Source organism: Paramisgurnus dabryanus, chromosome 14, assembly GCF_030506205.2.
Source record: "Paramisgurnus dabryanus chromosome 14, PD_genome_1.1, whole genome shotgun sequence".
NCBI lineage: Eukaryota > Metazoa > Chordata > Actinopteri > Cypriniformes > Cobitidae > Paramisgurnus > Paramisgurnus dabryanus.
In genome coordinates this window covers 9,347,858-9,369,667 of record NC_133350.1, presented here as the reverse complement: position 1 = coordinate 9,369,667, position 21,810 = coordinate 9,347,858, and the positions used below count along the sequence as shown (strand labels likewise).

Here is a 21,810-nt window from a genome sequence, read left to right as displayed (position 1 = left end):
CATGGACATTTTTTATCTTGGCCTTGGTGCCAAAAGAGTGAATTATATGTCCCAGTAAAATCATGCATGTCCTCAAACAGTTTCTTCATTTTTAAAGGGTTTTATTTTACCAAGGAGTTTACGCGGAACTGATGGACCGTGTACAAGTAGCAACGGGAGACGGCACTTAGATGAATACATAATGGCCAGTGTGAGTCTTTGTGCCTCTAAACTTCAGCAGCTGGTTGTGTGATTTAACAATATGTCCAAAATGATTCAAATACTTTAGGGACATGAGGCACGTGATGAAGGCAAGCTTGGGTACTTAAATGTCCTTCATGAAAGTAATGTTTATAGTCTGTGCATAGCTTGAAAATGGACTCTCTCTCTCTCAGTCTTCATCTGGAGATGTGTGCGTGCATGTGTGCCTTGGTTGTGTTAATCCTAAAAAAAAAACATTCTTGTAATACATCAGCTAAGTATTTGCATCTGCTTGTTTCTTTTCTGGCCTTAATCTGACAATCTTTGGTTGTCACTATTGTTCATTTGCACAGACTGGAGTTGTTGGTATGCCGTGTTTGGAAGCCCCGTTGGTGATGTTTGCCGAAGCTTCAGTGCAAACACAAACGTGGAGTGTGTGCCAGGTTTTACAGCGTGCAAGTGTGTGTGGAGTGTGTCAATTCAAGTAAACGTGTGAGTGTGTGATGGGACCAGATGTCAGTGATTTCAGATGGAGTCGAACATCGAGTGGCTTCTGACCAGATGGACAGAGACAGAGTCATCACCGCGTCTGTGTTGGCAAACACAATGTTAAGCTTTAAGCTTTCACACATTTATCTCCTGAATTCACAGCAGCGCATGACCACCACTGTGTGTTTAGCACAATCACTGGCTGTGATACCATCTCCCTTCCCAAAATCCTTTCCATTCTACAATCATGCTCTTTAAGTATGAAAAATTTACAGGATAATTTAAAGCAGGGGTGGGCATTCCTGGTCCTGGAGGGCCACTGTCCTGCAAAGTTTAGCTCCAACCCTAACCAAACACACATGAATGTCAATTCCAAGTCATATGGAAGCCTTTGATTGGGATTTTCAGGTGTGTTTGATTAGGTTTGGACCAGGAATCCCCACCCCTGATTTAAAGGGATAGTTCACCTTAAAATGAAAATTCTGTCATCCTTTACTCAACGTCATGTTGTTGTAAACCTGTATGAATTTCTTTTTATCTGATGAACACAAAAGAAGATATTTTGAAACATCAAGGTAAAGTTTGATGACATCAAGTAGTACAGACCTTTGGGGACCCTTGACACGAGTCTACGAGGGAGTGCCGGAGTTGTATTTTGGGACAGACTTAAAGGAGCATTTCACCCGTAGAAACATTAATCTTTATTGAAAGTGCGTCATATTTGTAGAAGAATTATATTATACATTTCAAATTTGGTGCCTATTCCATTCAAAAACATGACTGGGGTTCTAACTATACAAAGCTTAATGCAAATGGGTGAAGTGTCCCTTTAAGCGTCATGCCTGAACATAGGAAGAGAAGTTGCCCATCAGTGTGAACTCCTCCTTTCCGTCGTCTGATTGGTCTGATTGCTCTTTCGCAAGGGCTTCTGGGTTGGTAAAGTGCTTGAAGGCTGCTGCAGTGCTGACTTCCCTGAATACTACATCAAGGGTGCCATGGAGTGCTGATGAGCACACTTCGAAATTGTAAAAATGACAGATGGGATACCCTACAGACAAGCAAGCACACACAATTTAAGACCACGAGACTGAAAGTCCACATGAAGAATAATAAAGAATATGATTGTGGCCCTGTCCAAAATGGCACACTTCATGTGGACTTTCGATCTCGTGGCCTTAAATTGCACGTGCCATAGGATGTCCCATCTTTTATTTTTACGCTTTGAAGTGTGTTCATCACCGCCGCCTTTGCACCCTTGATGCAGTCTTCGGCAAAGCCTGCACTGCTGCAGGCTTCATGCACTTTACCAAAGTCCTTGCGAAAGAGCAATCAGACAAATCAGATGACAGATGGGAGGAGTTCACACTGATGGGCAACTTCTCTTCCTATTACCGGCGTGACGATCGAGTCTGTCCCAAAAAAGGACTCCGGTGCACCCTCGTGGACTCGCGTCAAGGGTCCCTAAGGTCTGCACTACATGATGTCATCAAAGTTTGGACTTCCTCAGGGCCTATGTTTGACGAGTGCTGCATATGCGATTCAGAATAGTTATCGGATAGGTATTATTAGTATATATCGGCATTTATCGTCGCATCCCTAATCCTAATGATTTTCATTATCATTATCATTTTGACCCATACAATGTTTTGTTGACTATTACTACAAATATGCCCGTGCCACTTATGACTGGTTATGTGGTACAGGGTCACATTTATGCAAAACAGATGCTTTTATCAATAGTGGCTCACTGTGCATTCTAGATGCACATTTTTTGGCTGCGGCTGGCAACCGTTTGGCTCTACAAGCATTTTATTGATAACCCTGTAGGTCTGCCAACTAAAGTGATTTCAAAAGACCAATTACTTTTTTGGAATTCTTCATTTTATTTTTGTGCATTGTACAAGACTGACAAAAGCTTTATGTAAAAATAATTAAGTCTCTCTTGGTGTCCATTCAGTCTATCTCTGTGAGATTTCTTTGACCTCACTAGAGTCATATGTACCCAATTTGGTCATTGCAGACGATGGGCATTCTGCTTCCCGATTTCATCAGTGCCGTAACCTGATAAAAATCTGCATCCAGTTCATTCAAACCAGTGTGGGATTTATAGAAGAATGGTGTTTGGTGCTGTACTTCAACTTGGCAAGAAAGTCTTTTAGAGGCCACAAACGTATTGCTTAACTTCGTAATATCAGTCGACTTCCTTCGTGCGTCTACGTTCCGTGAAATTCCAGCTATCCTTCGTTTAACGTTTATCAAGAAGTCCTTAGCGAAACTGCGTCCCGAGTTGTATTTCTGTTCAGTCTGTTCTGGACATTCCGGTAAGTCCATCCAGTTTTGAATGAGATCTGCAAAACTGTTGTCTCCCAACACAAGCGGCTGCCGGTTACGCCCGCGAGTAAGCAGCGACGTAGTCCAGTCCTCCGGGTCGCTAGCCGCCTCAAATGAAGTCCACGTTTCCAGGCAAGCATCCGATGTGGATTTTGGACGAACTCGGCTGCTGTTCACCTGGTTGGTGCGAAGACACGCTGAAGAAGATACGCGGACATTTCTGGTTCGTCGCAACACCACGCCCTCATCCTGCCAGGATGCCTCGGAGTAACCAGAGTCAAACTCCAGGCTCCGCTCGCTGCTCGGAGAGCTGGTGGTTGAGGGGTTGCATGTAGACTCCTCCTCCTCCAGAGAGGTAGAAAGACAGCAGGCGGAGTCGTAGCTGCTAGCCTCACTAGCGTCGCTGATCCTCAGCCGAGCTCGGCGCTCTCGCTGGGCTATGAGCTGCTTGCAGGCACGCAACCTCACCGGAGGCCCAACAGGGGGAGCTGCGCAGCTCCGGCGAAAATGCTTTAGATCCTGCAGTGATCGCATCATGTAATGCATCTGTTCTCGCAGGCAGTCACTCGATTCCTGCAGACACAACTGTAAAAAGACAGAAAGATACAGTAAATAATTTATATGGTCAATTGCAGTATCTGATGCCAGTTTTGTTCTTCTCCTAAAATCCAGAAAGAAATAATTTGCATGTCTTGGCTTAATATTTTATTTATTTAAATTATATAATAAATTATATAATTTGCTCTTCCTTTATTAATAAATGAGAACGAGATTTGACACTTAAACAGAAACCAGGTCATACCGCTTTCAGTGTTTCATCCCTAGATTGACTAATCCTGTCTTTTTTGACAAGCTTAGACCTGCAGCTCTGTTAAAAGGGCATGGCTCTATTTGTCTGGTGGAATTGAATAAAACTGCTTTATACTAGCTAACAAGAGCTCAATACAAGTCATGTGGACACATCACACCCAGCTATCAGAGAGAATAGATGACTACCCGCACATCAAAATCAGTTAGAGTAAACCAGTTACTCGCCACACCTGGATTGAATAACTACCACACCTTTTATGCCGTCTTACACATGTACACAAACATATATTAACAGACAATTGCATTAAATAAACATCATGTATGACAACTGCAGTTTTAAAGGAGTAGTCCACTTTAAAGATGGGGCCCATTGACTTACCATAGTACTTTTTTCCTACTATGAAAAATCAAAGGACCCCATCTTTAAAGTGGACCACTCCTTTAAGACCGCCAATTGTAGCTTAGTTGTAATCAATTATTTATATTCAAATATAATTTTATAAATCAATGTGAATAATAAACTTAAAGATAACAGCTGCAGAATATGGGATTATATATTTGGCAGACAAAAATGTCACCATCTTTTAATACTGATTGGGTTGTATATTATTCTAAACGGAGGATAAAAGATATACAAGTCTGATATAACAAAAAATGATTTATGTAAACAGTGCAGAATGAAGTTGTTTTAAAATCGAACACAATCTGCCTTCAAGTGTGACCGTAAAAAAATGAAAATAACCTGGATCTGATGTTTAGGAGGGAACATGTGGTTTTTATAAGTCTGTGAGCTATGGGGAGCTCACAATAGGCAGCAGTTTCCCTCATTGAACGTTTTGGTCCTTTGCAACTGAGGAATGCATCGCATAAAACCCAAAACACATTGTAAATTCTGAAACCTCATTACGAACAAAACCAGCATAAGTACCTACTGCAGCATTCATTGTTTTAGTACACTTTATACTATATGCACTCAAAATGCCAGCACCCAAATCTTAACCTTAAAACTTTTGCATGTGGAGTTTTTTAGCATATTTGTTTAAATAAGTCTCTTAGTGAATAAAAAGACAAAGTCATCATATTTATCTAGAAACAGTTGCATCCACGCAGGGTCAACAGACTGGCATGGTACTGTATCTATGCACAGATTGGCATGAGGTGCAGATGCCCCACCATATGCTGTAATTTTAGCACCAGACTTTTCTCTGAAAACACTAATCCTCTACCACATGCAATACTATAAGGTAATGCCTAATGAGCGTGCATTTTAACCAATAAGTAACCTGTAATAATAAGACAAAGTTTGAAGAATATGATTTGCAGGCACTTACCATGATTTAAAGCTGATGACAATGTCAAATCCAGTAATTTGAAATACTCCTGAAATAGAAATACTTGTTATTTTACTAATCATGTTTTGCATAATTAATACATACGGTATATGCGCTTTGCGTTGCATTTGAATAATATAGAATACAGATAAATATCACTTTAACGTTTAATTCAAAGTATTTGGTTGATTAAATATGAAAATAACTGCACTTACATTTGCTGTTAAGCAAGAAAACAGTCCGAATAATCCGTGCAGTTGTGTTACAGATGTGTCTCTCAACTCAAGATTATGAGCCCCTCACTGCTACGTGAGCTGCATTTGTGCGTCAGTGTCACTTCAGCGTGCATCAGCATCAGCCAATCAACACGCAGCATTCCGCGCCATCCAATCAAACGTCGCAGTGGCAGCCAATCACAGCGCGTCTGAAATCTGAGCGCTCATTCCGTCTCTTTCTCAAAATTATAATGGAGAAAAATCAATAACGCGGCAGTATAAAATCACACTAACTTTAATTTAAGACGATAATAAAAGGTTTTAAAAATGTTAAATAGTATCTATCTATCTATATATCTATCTATCTATCTATCTGCGATTAAAATAAATTTTGAAGGTTTATAACGTCATCACTATAAAAATGTACGTTACGTTTTTATTAGCTGAGGCTTTATTTAAGATCTTGTTCATTCTATTAAATATAAAAAATGTAAACAATGATGTTTAACGTTGCCTAAACGGGATTTTAAGAATGAACAACAGTATAATTTCAAGGTGCAAATTATCTTCGCCCTATTTACTCCTGTTTTATTGCAAACGTTTATGTTCATCTTCATTTCAAAATGTATAGGTTAAAGTAGGCTATATATTTTCATATACACTGAGGGAAAGCGCGTACTAGTATGAAACATGGGCAGCTCGTTGGATTCTCGGTACGTTCAGCAGCGCCCTCTGGCGGTGAGTAATCGGCTCTTCAACCTTTAAACAGTGTTGACAAAGCGATTCTTATCTTATCTTTAAAGCAAAAAATATACAAAACCTTTTTTTGTGTGTTTACCATAGTAAAACAAAATCTGATAAATGTAATAATTACGACAAAAAGCATTGGACATTTTGTTTAATGTTCGTGTAAACTTAAGCAAAGCCACTAAAAATATAATAAATACATATGAATAAAGACGAGTCTTTAAATTCTGAAATTAGTTTGGATATAATTAAAAAGAAAAAATATTTTCTCAACTAATGCATATTTTTATGCAAACAAAAGTGTTGCTTTTGGACCCACAGCATCTATTTCATGTTTATTGTAATTCGAGTAAAATCTTCCTATTTATGTTCCTACCAATTTGTTTTGTATCCACCCTAATCTGTGACACATTAGATTAGAGGTGTGTAAGACTATCAGGCTCACACAAAAGCATGACTGCACAACAATGCAGATCCTCTTGTGATGCAAAGTTGAATTGTGCCAATCAAATTTACATAAAGGAAAAAGAGTCAACTGTTATCTATGCAATCCATTGGCCAACGAATGGCCACTTCACTCAAGTTAAGAGATCCTCTTCAAGTGTTAAACTTTATTGTATGAGTTTACTGTGGTAAGTGGATTTATAACACTTGTAAGCGAGGCAGGCCCGGCATGCCTTCGAGATTCATTTGCCTCAACCAAACATAAACTGCCCATTAACTATTGCTGAACGTTATCTGTTAGTGTTCATGACAATAGAGACCTACAGGGTGGCAACAGCGGTTTGCAGTTCATCTGTGTAAATGGGTACTTCATATTGGTATGTTTGTATTGGTGATAATTCACGCTCCCAAGCAACCCAAGGAAGGCAGAACAAACTATTCCTTATCTTCTGGAATTTACTGAAAGCAAGAGAACGAAAACTGTCAATTTAACTTATACTTAAAAAAATATATAAGAAGTATGAACTACAAATATGTATGTTCTTATGTCTGTATTCCTTGGTCACTTATATACAGGTAAGTTTTGTCTGCTTATATTATCACTGCGACTGATTTTTACGCTGTTATTGAAGTTTTTAGTGTTATTATTGAATACATGATATGAATGATATCTTAACATGGTTCAACTTTTACAAGGAGTTTTTGTATATAACAAATGTAAAGAATATATTGTAAATTGTCTCAAAATAGTACTTTCACTAAATATACAAAACTTTTTAAGAATAATAATATTATTTTTTGTTTTTATTATTTTCAGTTGCTCCAACTACCACTACTACAGTTTTCACCACAGTTAACCCAGGTAGATACATGTTAAATCTATTAATTGTTTTAGCAAATAAGCAACTTTTGCATGTTAAACACGTAAAACCTGTTGATGTATTAGAATTTTGCCAACTTTCCGATGTCTTTTATAATTATAAAAAAAAATATATTTATTGCACTGCATAAAACCACTGATCTGTGCTGTTTATCAGGCTTCATAAACTTGCCTGCATGGGTGGATGTGAAGGAAAACACTGTTCCCAGAGCAGTGCTGGTGGAGTTTTGGATCCAGAGTTCAGATCCAGATCCAAAAATTCAGATTATGTCTGTCACACCATCTGCTGCTGTGTTTGAAGACCCTGTGATAAATCCTACCAATATCTTCACTGTCCAGGTGACCTAAGATCTACTGACATTTAAATCTGTTTTCAGATTTTTCAGTTTTCCGGACAGGGTTTATCCTAGTCCCAGACTAAAATGCATGTCTTAGCTGCTTTAATTTCAAAACACCTTGCACTAACATATTTTAAAGGGGACATATCATGAAAATTTGACTTTTTCCTAAGTGCTATAATTGGGTCCCCAGTGTTTCTATCAACCTAGAAAATGTGAAAAAGATCAACCCGGTAACTTAGTTTTGATAAACCATTTTCTGCAAACATGTGAAAAAATAAATAATTGAAATTTGGCTCCTCTTGTGATGTCAGAAGGGGATAATACCGCCCCTTAATCTGCACTATCCAACCACGGCACTGCCCTTTAGTGCAGAGATCAGCTCATTTGCATTTAAAAGGACACCCAAAATGGCACATTTTGCTCACACCTACAAAGTGGCAATTTTAACATGTTATAATACATTATTTATATGATATTGTGAGCAAAAACCTCACATACGTACTCTGGGAAGACCAAGACATATTAAAAAAGTCTTGTGAAATGTCCCCTTTAACATATAGCAGTGCCATTCAAGATGCACACCTGTATAGTTTTTTGTAAGGTTTGTTTGTAAAAATGTCTTAAATGTCCTTAAATAACTAAGGCTTAGTCCTGGATTAATCTAAACCCTGTACAGGAAACCACCCTTAAAAATTCACAAAAAGTATTAATTTAAGACTTTTAATTTAGCCTCAAGTCTAATTTTGGCTACATATATCTGGCAGTAAACTATACTTCCGGTAAGGATAGTAAATACTTTTTAGTATCCTACTTGACACTTAAAGGGACAGTCCACTTTTAAAAAAAATATAGTCATTTTTCAGCTCCCCTAGAGTTAAACATTTGATTTTTACCGGTTTGGAATTCATTCAGTTGATCTCCGGGTCTTCGCTAGCACTTTTAGCATAGCTTAGCACAATCCATTGAATCTGATTAGACCATTAGCATCACGCTCAAAAATAACCAAAGAGTTTTGATATTTTTCCTATTTAAAACTTCACTCTTCTGTAGTTGCATCATGTACTAAGGGGGGCTGGAAATTGAGTATATTTGTTAAAAAAGTGGAATGTCCCTTTAAAGGTCCACTGTGTAGATTTGTAGCAGCATCTAGTGGTGAGATTGTGAATTGCACCCATCCCTTTTAAAACACATAGGTCAGCTGCCACAGGACAAACATGTCATCGTTTGAGACATCATAGTGACGATACGCACTTTGTACAACAGTCTGTTTAGGGCTACTATAGAAACATGGCGGTGACTTCCATGTAAGGGGATCGGTGGTGTATGTAGATAAAAACGCCTCATTCTTAGGTAATAAAAACCATACAGTTCGTTATACAATGTCTTACACCACTGATAATATAGTTATGTATGTTATATTGTATTTCTGTAAAGAGATCCTTCTAAAAGTTACGAAATGCACCTTTGCTTCATAGAGTTGAGAGCAAATTGCAGCAATGAAAGTTATAACAAAAGACTTAAGAGACTTGAGACCTGAAATGGCCTAAAATCTCTATCGTTCAGATATTTTAGTGTAATATTGAACCCCATTATAGATAATAACATGCCAGTTATCAGTCAGACAGAAAAAATAAACCTAGTATTATATGTATTATATTTTTGCTGGTTCTTTAAACAGATCTTCTTGAATGGTTCATTGGACTATGAGACAGACAGACTCTACACTATACAACTGGACATCATTACATCATCTCGCCCAGTGGAGCAAAGCTTTAATTTAAAGGAACAGTATGTAAGAAATGTATATCAATTAATCATAAAATGGCCCTGATATGTCACTAGACATTTAGAAATCATTTTCATTTCAAATACTTTTATCACTGACAACAGTAGTCCGGCCAGGATATTGTCATTTAAAAAGTGGAGTTGCAGCCCTCAACTGATGTTTATGTTGTCATTTTGTGTATTGGCCACCAGTTGGGTGATTGCAATACCAGTTTTAGCCACAAGTTTTGTTATTGCAATACCAGTTTTGGCCACAATCCTACATACTGTTCCTTTAAGATTCCTCAATGTCAATGAACCTCCCGAGTGTGAACCACACTTCAAGATACCAGGTTCTTATTCCCAGACAGACTTCATCCAACTCATAAAATCTCTTAAACGCCAATTCGATTATGAATTATTGCCAAATCAGATCAAAAATAGCTCTGTTCTAGCCTAAAGAATCTGATGACACTCAAAATAAAACAATGGCACTGTTACAGTCCAATCTATTCTCCATAGGTGCTGAGGTTCGTGTCCCAGAAGATACTTCAGCTTTTGTGCCGCTGTACAGAGTATTGACACAAGATCCAGATAAAAATGACACCATCACTGTAAGTATCTCTCTCTCTCTCTCTCTCTCTCTCTCTCTCTCTCTCTCTCTCTCTCTCTCCTCTTTCAACCATCAGACTGACATAATCAGAATCTAATCATGTTTTACAGTTCTCCATTAGTCACGTCATGCCTGCAACATCTCGCTTTCACATAGATCACAATGGGCGAATCACCTCGAACCAAACCTTCAACTACCACAAAGGTCCAAAGGTGAGTTGGACTTTATGCTACTCCCTGACATTTGCCATGCGGGACATATTAAAGTGCTCATTTTTAATAAATAAATGCAATTTTTCAGGATTTTTCCGTGTCTGTTGTTGTGAGAGACCGAGCAGGAGCCAAATGCAGTGGTACGGTGCACATCAAAGTACTTAAAGTTTTCAAAGATTCAATTGACTTTCTGTGAGTGCATCAAAATCACATAAACCGATAACATTACTCATAAATACAAACATTTCAGCCATGTCTGAGTTTAAAAGAGTTTCTAAACTCAAATGTTTGGAATGGTAACCATTATACATTATTCCACATTCCAGTTTTCCCATTCAGAACGTCTCTATCCAAGAGAATCAAGGGGCTGAGGATTTTGTGGCATCGGTGAAAGCAAATCCAAATATTTCAGTGTCCTACACATTTGTGACGACATATCCACCATACAAAATTGGGCGAGGTGAGACTTCATCCAAGAAATGCCCATTTACTTTTACATTTAGGTATTTGGCAGACGCTTTTATCCAAACCGAATTAGTGCATGACAAGGTTTATCATTTTTTTCAGTAATGCTTTTGCGCAATGCCCTACCACTGAGCTTCAGAAAAAAGGAAACAATAGATATTAACTTATGAGAAAACTAGAAAAAAAACTTTATCAGATCTTATACAATAGATCTTAAATTAACCTGAACTGTGATGATAAAGCTTAAAATGTGTTATAAAAACACTTGAGACCACCCCTTCATTACAGGACCACCCCACATTTGTCTTCTCATTTAACAAAGCTTAACAGGCATAAGAATGTACAAAAATAAACAAGACGAAACAAACAACTTAAGTCTTATGCCATAGGTATTTGTTTCTCCTGACCTGAAGCTTTATTGCCGTTCTTCACTCCTCCATCTGTTTCATACTGTGTACTGTCTGGAATACAGAATAAACATGTCAAACATATGAAAATGAATAGAAGACTTAAAATTCAATAAATAATAAGTACACTACTTAAAATTATTTATTTTAAACTATAATAAAAGTCTCCTATCCTGCTCATGGAGGGCACTTTAGTTTCAACCCTAATCCATCACATCTGCAATAGATGTCAAAGCTTTAGGATTACATGAAATTTGGGGACAGCTGGCCCTCCAATAAATATGACCTTAAACAGTTAAGAAGTGATTGTAAAGATATGTGACTGTGAATAACATTAAAAAGTATTGCAGTAGTATACTGTAGTATTTACTACAGTAAACTAGTAAAATTATTACAGCATCCATAGTAAGTGTAGTATATTATAGTAATTACTACTAAAGCATTGTAGGTGGTTTTGCTGTGCGTGACGTCACCTGACAAAGACCAAATGTAAGGTTCAAAACATTGCCGTATCTAGACATTTTACTACCGTTTACTATAGTAAATACTAAAGTATACTACAGTATTTTATGTGGGAGAACTTTGGAAATTAATATTACTACATTAACACTTGTGAACTGAAGAACAATATAGTAACGTTATATTTACTACGGTAAAACTATAGCATCTAGGAATTTTAGTAAAAACAATCGTACTATCTATTATAACGTTACTACAGTAGTAAAGCACAATATTTATTCACGTGGGTCAGTTTAAGTTAAACAAACAGTTAAATATAGCTAAATTAGGCTGTGGTCGATTATTAATCATTTAAAGATCATAATTTTTAGGTAATACATGATAGCTTACGTCATTTGAGGTAAGGTTAAATAAATGCAGGAATATTTGCAGCGATTAATTCTGTGGTAAACTCACGTGCACCTGAGTTTGAGAGACATAGTCACGTGACAAGTTCACGACCCCCAACTCCAAGCTTCGATTTTTTTCCCACATATTAACATTTTCCGTTAAAATGCACTAAACACATGTGCACCCACTTTGTTTTGTGGGTATCTGATATTTACATTTTAATGGATATGAAGCCGAAATGGGGTGTGTTCGACTTCATGCTGCGCAGAATAAGCGTTTGATATCAAAGAACCGCGAGAGTGATCATTTGCTGTTCTTTCTCTCGCGTAGTAAGTCTCTCTCGCGGTACTGTGATGTCATAGGCGGATCGGTCTCTGTAGCTACATGAAGTCGTAAAATGTCTAGGTTTTTTAGCCATAATACATTACCATTTTGCTATATTCTTAGATGATGGTGTTATCAGGATATCCTATAATCTGGACCTGGAATCTGACAGTACATTAATTCAGAATGTGCTTCTGGTCCGAGCCTTCAGTGAGTCTGAGGGCCAAAGCGGAACCGCTACAGTCAGTTAATGTGCTAGACGTCAATGAACATCCACCTTTCTGCTTCCCTGATGTCATCGTGTATGGATAAAGCCTCATTTCTTTATAATCTTGTTTAATACATTTGTTTACCACTTTTAAGAATAATAGTAAACTTACCAAAACTGTGGAATAACACAGAGGTAACTATGTTCAAAAATAAAATCAAACTATCCCATATTGTATAAAATATACAAAAATTGCCTAAAAATATATTTGCTGAAATATATTTAAAAATATGTTTACAAAAATTTCTTTTTCAGCAATATATTTTTTGGCCATTTTTCGTACATTTTGAAATATATTTTAAAAATAAACTTTGTATGTTACAAACCTGTAAACAACAGGTTTGAAAAGATTAAAATTAAATATATTTTCAACTGCAAAAAATTTCTTAATATTGTATATTTTATACATAGTTAAACATTTTATACTTTTATATTTTGGCCAGGAAAAAATATATTTTTACCACAGGGGTTGTAAAATTAGAAATTTTGAAATATATGTTAAATATCAAGGTTAAAACTAAATATATTTTCAAATCCAAAAACACATTTTGTTACGCTTTACTTTTTTACAAAAATGATTTAGCATATATTTAAAACATTTTTTGCCATGGGATATTTCAGCATCTACTCTATAAGATTGTTTATCTTTAATTTATGACCCTTTGTTTTATTTAAAACCTGTGTATGTTCCACTATGACAGGTTAACAGTGCCAGAAACCACAGAGGTGGGCAAAAGTCTTGCTACTGTGGCCTGTGTTGACATTGATATCAGCAATTTTAACGTGTCTCTCACTCTCATCGAGAACAGCCTTTCAATTTTTAAATTTCGCCTGAGAAATGGACAGCTACAGGTATTCATGACAGTAAAAATGTTTTAAGTCGAACATTTGTTGCACAAATTTTAAGTGAGTTTCTCACTGTAGGTTAACGGCAGTCTGGATTATGATACTCAAGAAGCTGCTTCAAATAATTTCCAGTATGAAGCCATCATCTTAGACACGGATTCAGGCATCCCAGCTTTAACAAGTAACTGGGCCTGTTTACCTGATTAAACCAAATTATTTATCATGCACTTTTTTTCTTTCAGTAAGCAAAACATAATAAATAATTATAAATTTAATAAAACCAGCAAACACTTTAAGCTCCCACATACAGTATTTAAATAACACACATTTACACACACACACACAATATAACGTCAGTTCTGCCGTCAAAAATAATTTACATTTATTTTCCCATCAGCTGAAGTCCAGGTTCTGGTCACAGTCACACCAATAAATGAGTTTGAGCCCCAGATTGTGGGTCCGCTGATGCTGCCCATCCCAGAAGATGTCCGTCGAGGGGCTTTAATAGGAGTAGTGAATGCAATAGATAGAGACTGGCCCTTTAATTCACTCAGACTGTCATTCCCAGGAGGAGACTCGGCTTTCACTATCGATCCAGACGGAGGTGAGGTCATATAAACGTTTGCATCATTAAAATGACTTAAATTGCTCACCTAAACAATCACCCCTTCTTTTTCAATCTACAGGGCAGCTGTATTTGAGTACAGAACTGGATTTTGAAGAAAAGCAGTTTTACAGAGTTAAAATTCAGGCTGTTGATTTTGACCAGGACGTCGACAAAACCGACCAAAGAACAGGAGCCACTGATATTATCATACAAGTTCAGGTCAGTCAAACACCGATCTCAACATTGTATTAGTAATAGATATGATGAATTTGTACCACAATACATTGACATTTACGTATTTGTCAGATGCCCAGATTTTATCCATACATTTTTAATCAGAATGTGTTCTATGGGGAACAAACCCATAACCTTTGTATGGTTAATGCAATGATTTGCAACGAGAAAAGTTTCTAGTTCAAACCACAGCAAACTACTTCTGCTTTTCTTGCAGAATGTAAATGACAATGCTCCGGTGTGTAACCCACTCTCATATAAATCCATCATCTTTTCCACCCTTGCTGCCGGTGTTCCCATTGTCACCCTCAGCTGTACAGACCCTGATAGAGATCCTCTAATGGCCACCATCACCAATGGTAACAATATTACAAGATTTAATTCATAACCATTATTATTTATTCATAATAATTACAATATCACTTTATTTCTTATTTATAATAACCATCTTCTATGATACATAAAGTATCATGTTTACTTTTTACATCTCTCTCTTTCAAAGGTGCTGTCGTGGACCGATTCCAAATGAACGGTCTGAGTCTGACCTCTAAAAACCTCTTCTCCTACATGCCAGATGGTGTGTACGATGCCACCATGTTTGAGGTCACCATTCAGGTGTCTGATGGGAAATACAGCACTGATGTGGTCGCTTACATCACGGTCGTACCACAAAACACACTACTACCACTGTGAGTGTCTTAAAACATTTTAAAGCAAAAATTGCAAAAACAATTAAAGCGGAATCAATAAGGTGAAAAAAATTAACCTTCACTTTAAATGTTAAATTTAGATTAGTGAACATTCAGCAAATATTTCTCCTTAAAATGCCTCAAAATTATTTGAAATAAAATTTGTGTGAACATTTTGTGGACAAAGGGGGCCCTGAAGTCAAAAGGTTGAGATTCCCTGGTTTTGATTTAAAGGGATAGTTCACTTAAAAATGAAAATTCTGTCATCATTTACTCATCCTCATGTTGTTCTAAACATGTATGAATTTCTTTTTTCTGATGAACACAAAAGAAGATGTTTTGAGAAATGATGGTAAACACACAGCAGATAGTGACCATTGACTTTCATAGTAGGAATAAAAAATATGATGGAATTTAATGGGTATCATCAACTGTGTGCTAACCATAATTTCTCAAAATATTTTCTTCATCATTTATCACAATACTTACAAAATATTTTTTCCTACTATGGAAGTTATTTATCAAAATATCTTCTTTTGTGTTCATCAGAAAAAAAGAAATTGATACAGGTTTAGAACAACATGAGGATGAGTAAATGATGACCTATCCCCAGGGCCGGCCCTGGCCAATTTGCTGCCCTAGGCAAGATTTCACCTGGTGCCCTTTAGAATCACAGAATCACAATTGTGTTCCAATCATTTTGTTCATAACTTACACAGAAACAAACTGCACAGCTTTGTCTTGTTTTTCTTTATTTTGAAAATATTTTGGAAACACACACGAACACACACAATACCCTGTTACTCAGGCATTTGATCTTGACATTGTTAAAATCTTGTCTTTTTTACATGTTTTAACACTGTATATTTAACTTAAAATATTTAATTGTGTTCAAGAAAACAGCTCTTATTAATGAATTATTAGTAGCATGTTGTAGTGTCTCGGGAGATTGTGCTCATTGTTAAATAGCTTTGTGGCTATTGCACTGGAGCGGCAGTTTAAAATATAAACCCAGAATTCAGTGAACGTCAAGAACAAGAAAAAAACAATAAGGCCAAGACGCGGGATTTAAATTACGTTACACGGACCATGTATAAATTTCAATGTTTCTGGACAGAAATACCAACTTTGTCTGGTATTAATAAGCTGCACATTGGAGTGCTGGCTGCTCCCCGCGGTGCTGAAGACGCGTGATGGCACATATACACAGATATCTACGTGCAATCTATTGGAAAGTGGAGGAGGCATTAGTTGGGTTAGTAAAATAACGAAATTACAGCTTTTAAATAGAAGAAAATAAGTTTTTTTGTAAAGAGATATATTTTTTTAAGTTTAAAAGTGCAGAACTCTTCTCAAGGGGAAGAAAGCTATACTTTTCCCCTTACGTGCAACCTATCGGAAAGCCCAGATGAGTTAGGTTAGTAAAATAATGAATTTATAGATTTAAGTACAAAATAGTATTTATATAAAGAGAAATATTGAAATAAAATTGCAGAACTCTTCTTAAGTGAAAGTAATAAAGTAAAATAACGAATATTAATTATATAATAACGAATAATAGTTTCCAATAGGTTGCACGTAAATATCTGTGCTGCCACCAGTACTCCGTCCGAGCGCGTCTTCAGCACCGCGGCCAGCACTCCAATGCCCAGCTTATTAATACCAAACAAAGTGAACAAGTTGGTATTTCTTTGCAGAAACATTGAAATTTAAACATGGTCTGTGTAACATTATGTAAATTCCGCGTCTCTGTCTGATTGTTGTTTCCGTTTTCTTGTCCTTGACGTTCGCTGAATTCTGGGTTTATATTTTAAACTGCCGCTTCAGTGCAGTATAGCCACAGAGCTATTTAACAAGCACGATCTTCCGAGATACTATGCTACTAATAATTCATTAATAACTGCTGTTTTCTTGTGCAAAATATTTATATAATAAAATATATAAATATTTATAGTTAAATGTTTATATACATATATTAAAAAAAATAATAATTTGGGCGCACGGACGCCCCAAGGGGTCGGCGGCGCCCTTAGCATTTGCCTATTCCGCCTATGCCCAGGGCCGGCCCTGCCTATCCCTATAAAGTGAGGTATTCACATGTGTTTTCCCTCCAGAAGGGGGCGCCACAGGTAATTACAGTTTTGAAGGAGTTTTGGGATCCAGAACCTTGGTTTGTGGCTGTGCTCACTGTCACAGGAGTTTTACTGCTGCTGTCACTGGGACTGATCATCTGGATTGTGCATATACGGTACTGAGCGCGCGCGCGCGCGCACGCACACACACACACACACACACACACGTTTAATCGTGACTTTCCATAAATGTTTTACTGCACAAACTGTATATTTTATTCCCTTCACCTAAACCTAACCCTCAAAGAAAACTTTCTGCATTTCACATTTTCAAATAAATATTTAGTTTCATTTACAATATGCTTCCCTTATTGAGACCTAAATGTTCCCACAAGGTAAAAAATACTGGTAAGACTGTGGGTTCGATTCCAAGGCAACACCAGGGCCGGCCCTGGGCATAGGCGGAATAGGCAAATGCTAAGGGCGCCGCCGACCCCTTGGGGCGTCCGTGCGCCCAAATTATTATTTTTTTTAATATATGTATATAAACATTTAACTATAAATATTTATATATTTTATTATATAAATATTTTGCACAAGAAAACAGCAGTTATTAATGAATTATTAGTAGCATAGTATCTCGGAAGATCGTGCTTGTTAAATAGCTCTGTGGCTATACTGCACTGAAGCGGCAGTTTAAAATATAAACCCAGAATTCAGCGAACGTCAAGGACAAGAAAACGGAAACAACAATCAGACAGAGACGCGGAATTTACATAATGTTACACAGACCATGTTTAAATTTCAATGTTTCTGCAAAGAAATACCAACTTGTTCACTTTGTTTGGTATTAATAAGCTGGGCATTGGAGTGCTGGCCGCGGTGCTGAAGACGCGCTCGGACGGAGTACTGGTGGCAGCACAGATATTTACGTGCAACCTATTGGAAACTATTATTCGTTATTATATAATTAATATTCGTTATTTTACTTTATTACTTCCTCTTAAGAAGAGTTCTGCAATTTTATTTCAATATTTCTCTTTATATAAATACTATTTTGTACTTAAATCTATAAATTCATTATTTTACTAACCTAACTCATCTGGGCTTTCCGATAGGTTGCACGTAAGGGGAAAAGTATAGCTTTCTTCCCCTTGAGAAGAGTTCTGCACTTTTAAACTTAAAAAAATATATCTCTTTACAAAAAAACTTATTTTCTTCTATTTAAAAGCTGTAATTTCGTTATTTTACTAACCCAACTAATGCCTCCTCCACTTTCCAATAGATTGCACGTAGATATCTGTGTATATGTGCCATCACGCGTCTTCAGCACCGCGGGGAGCAGCCAGCACTCCAATGTGCAGCTTATTAATACCAGACAAAGTTGGTATTTCTGTCCAGAAACATTGAAATTTATACATGGTCCGTGTAACGTAATTTAAATCCCGCGTCTTGGCCTTATTGTTTTTTTCTTGTTCTTGACGTTCACTGAATTCTGGGTTTATATTTTAAACTGCCGCTCCAGTGCAATAGCCACAAAGCTATTTAACAATGAGCACAATCTCCCGAGACACTACAACATGCTACTAATAATTCATTAATAAGAGCTGTTTTCTTGAACACAATTAAATATTTTAAGTTAAATATACAGTGTTAAAACATGTAAAAAAGACAAGATTTTAACAATGTCAAGATCAAATGCCTGAGTAACAGGGTATTGTGTGTGTTCGTGTGTGTTTCCAAAATATTTTCAAAATAAAGAAAAACAAGACAAAGCTGTGCAGTTTGTTTCTGTGTAAGTTATGAACAAAATGATTGGAACACAATTGTGATTCTGTGATTCTAAAGGGCACCAGGTGAAATCTTGCCTAGGGCAGCAAATTGGCCAGGGCCGGCCCTGGGCAACACACATACTTATAAAATGTGTGTCTGAAATGCTGTCGGGTCAACAAACCCAGATTGGGTTCATGTGCCGGACAACAAAATATAAATCACAAAAAGAGAAACACGAAGTCCGCTCAGTGGTTAAAAATGCACATTGGAGCAATTTTAATCAGTGTGCAGACTTCACGTTTCTCCTTTTGTATCTTAAATACTGTAACAGATTAAAGTGTCTTCTAAAAGACACTAAAAGCATGTAATGTAGTATATAAACAACCACTGTAAAAAAATTGCTGGTCAAATATAATAATTTGTTATATAATATGTTAAAATTAGTTTTAACAGCATTATTTTTGTTGTATCAGTACATAATTGTGTGAGACAGTCAGAACACCTCACTGATTCTGTATTTTATGCAAGCTTTTACTGAGTACAAGACAAAAGCGGGTCAGGTTTAAAATTAGCATTTTCTCCATTTTCAGCACTAATGTGAATATCAAAGGCTCTGAGAATCATTCAGCATCGGATGATAAGGTGGGAAACATTATCAGCTTCATTTACTTTCATAGACTGCCTAAACAGAACATTACTGCAAATAAAATGAATTGTCATTTCACATAGGTGTCACTAGGTGGCAGCGTCAGTCTTCCAAATGTCAGTGTTGAAGATGACACAATGGTAATCAAAATTCTAGCAATATCCACACCTTGAACATTGGGGGGGGACCAAATCATTCAGGCCTATATGTATGTATCTTAAAAACATCAAATATTGGGGGGAGCAATTTGGCCGTTTTTGAGTACTATGTCTTCCTCGATGTCTGTTGTGGTCACAGCCCCGTATTACACAACCTTATTTTGCTCATTTAAATCAAATTGTGACTTTTTTCTCTTTGATTTGTATTTCAGAGGTTTGATGGAAGAGCTCAAGACCCAGGTTAGATTACAATGTGTGCATATGTGGGAATGTTATTACAAGACATTTTGATAAATCATTAAAGACGTGGTCATTTATGTAACCGAGGTCATCTTTCAACAGTAACAGGATGGAGTTACTCGTTTAACTCTGTGACGGGGGAGCGGCGCTGGCTTGAGCCTCGACATCCTATTTGATCTATGATGAAAAATAAATCTTAATGTTCTTTATTGAATTAATTAATTTTCATATAGATCTCTCTAGGTAATGGATAGCAGAACCAGGAAGAGCTAGAACACCATCTCCTAAAATTAGAAATGTTCCTGTTGATGCCCTACAGGAAGTCCATAAATGTGGTTTTAATTAGTATGATTAGATATTACAATTATTGTATGTGACACTATTGATATGTACTACATATGTGACCTTAAAAATGTACATGCATATGTATGCAATTATTTGAAATAAAAATTACAGACTATGCGGTTTCTTCTAGTGAACTTTTATTTAAATTAAATCATAAAGGACTTTCAAAAGCATTTTAATTTTTACCAAAAACAGAACAAAAAAAACAAACACTACCCTTTTTCTCAATTAGATTTCCATTAATAATCACTATTTAATCTTACATGGTGTGAAAGTTTTGGAGCAGAAATGCTTACGTACAGTAGGACAATCGGGGAAGAATAAAGTCCATTGTAAACGGAAGTCAAGGCACAAACAGAATGCTAGAAAGAGGTACGAGAAGATAGAGATGAAAAGATTGTTAGATACTGTTACGTACATACTTTAAATATCGGTTACATTTTAGCAATTCTTTCCCCGTGTGAAGCTTTTTTTTTGTAGATTTTTTCGACGTTTAATTTTAAAAAGGAATGTTACGCTGATGTGAACCGATTACTTGTGCTGATAATATTTGCTATCTTCTATCATGCAGGAGAAATTCGCCGGTTTGCTATGAACGAGGACGTCATGTAAACATCATAAAAAAGCGCTTTCCTTTTTCGATCATACTCTATATCCAACACCTGCTGGTTGTTAAAAAAGAAGCAATGCGCAATTAAAAGTTGAAGAGAATTTGCACATCAGATTCCCGAGAGTAAAATGAAAGGATATAAAAACTTTTTGTTGCCTCTGCTATTACTTGAAACAAAACAAAAAATAATCAAAAAGGAAGAAAAAAAATAAACGACAAAAATGACAATGGAAATACAACAGTTGTTGATTTGTGGTCATAGCCCAAGGAGTTAATAATACATATATGAAATGCCAAACACAATGCTGAGACAGTATTGGGGGAGAGGCTTAAGTCATTGGCAATCATTGAAATTGTGTCGGGGTCCTCTGAGCTATCAGTCATCGGGTGGAAAGAATCGTCGTGATTGGCCAGTGCAGATGCTCAGGACGCGGTCCACCTTTACATCCTCTTCTCATCAAAACTGTTCAAGTAATCTGAAAAGTAAAAAAAATCATTCTGCATCATGCTGGTACACTTACTGTAGGTTGGCCAAATCATAATGACACATCACTATAAAATAGGGGTGTGATGAGACGCTTACTTTACAAAACACGAGATTGTGTAACAAGATTTTTACGCTTTGTAAGAAATCCTCAAATGATAAAATCTTGTTGTTTTAACTAATCTATGCAGCGGCAGACAGTGACTTTTTTTCGATGGCGCACGATGCAAGCTCATCAAAACATGTATTTAGCACGTCATGTGTGTGGGCATGTCATGTCAAAAATGTGTGTTCGGCGTGTCATGTGAACCTATGTGAATCGTAGTGTTAAGTTAGTGCCTTGTGAGTACTTTGTAAACATAAGCGTCTCTTTTATCATAAACCCTTTCGATGCGTGTGCAGCAGGCATGTATTTTGACATGATGCACATAGGTTC

At 36.7% G+C, this 21,810-nt stretch overlaps 3 protein-coding genes across 5 annotated transcripts in view; 1 reads left to right on the top strand and 2 right to left on the bottom strand.

Moving 5' to 3' along the window:
* Positions 1-2,541: 2,541 nt before the first annotated feature.
* Positions 2,542-5,476, bottom strand: inka1a (inka box actin regulator 1a). Its single transcript, XM_065240981.2, has 3 exons — positions 5,357-5,476; positions 5,142-5,190; positions 2,542-3,585 (listed from the first exon to the last, which is right to left on the bottom strand). The coding sequence occupies exons 2-3, from the start codon at positions 5,142-5,144 to the stop codon at positions 2,662-2,664; spliced, it is 927 nt and encodes a 308-aa protein (XP_065097053.1). The 5' UTR covers positions 5,145-5,190; positions 5,357-5,476; the 3' UTR covers positions 2,542-2,661.
* An 8,376-nt stretch (positions 5,477-13,852) lies between these two features.
* Positions 13,853-20,617, top strand: LOC135718761 (cadherin-related family member 4-like). 3 transcript variants are annotated; one of them, XM_073811826.1, is made up of 9 exons: positions 13,853-14,120; positions 14,203-14,342; positions 14,575-14,716; positions 14,860-15,046; positions 17,161-17,294; positions 19,482-19,533; positions 19,621-19,677; positions 19,908-19,935; positions 20,038-20,617. In XM_073811826.1, exons 1-5 carry the CDS (start codon positions 13,982-13,984, stop codon positions 17,177-17,179), a joined length of 627 nt encoding a protein of 208 aa, XP_073667927.1. In that variant the 5' UTR covers positions 13,853-13,981; the 3' UTR covers positions 17,180-17,294; positions 19,482-19,533; positions 19,621-19,677; positions 19,908-19,935; positions 20,038-20,617. The 3 variants fall into 3 exon arrangements, with proteins under 3 accessions (XP_073667927.1, XP_073667926.1, XP_073667925.1); XM_073811825.1 differs by having other exon boundaries at positions 19,908-20,617; XM_073811824.1 differs by having other exon boundaries at positions 19,482-20,617.
* gnai2a (guanine nucleotide binding protein (G protein), alpha inhibiting activity polypeptide 2a) overlaps positions 20,396-21,810 on the bottom strand; it is a 54,855-nt gene continuing 53,440 nt past the window's right edge. Inside the window, exon 9 of the mRNA XM_065240982.2 lies at positions 20,396-21,366. The gene's annotated coding sequence lies outside the window, so the exon portion shown is untranslated. The remainder of the gene's footprint in view (positions 21,367-21,810) is intronic.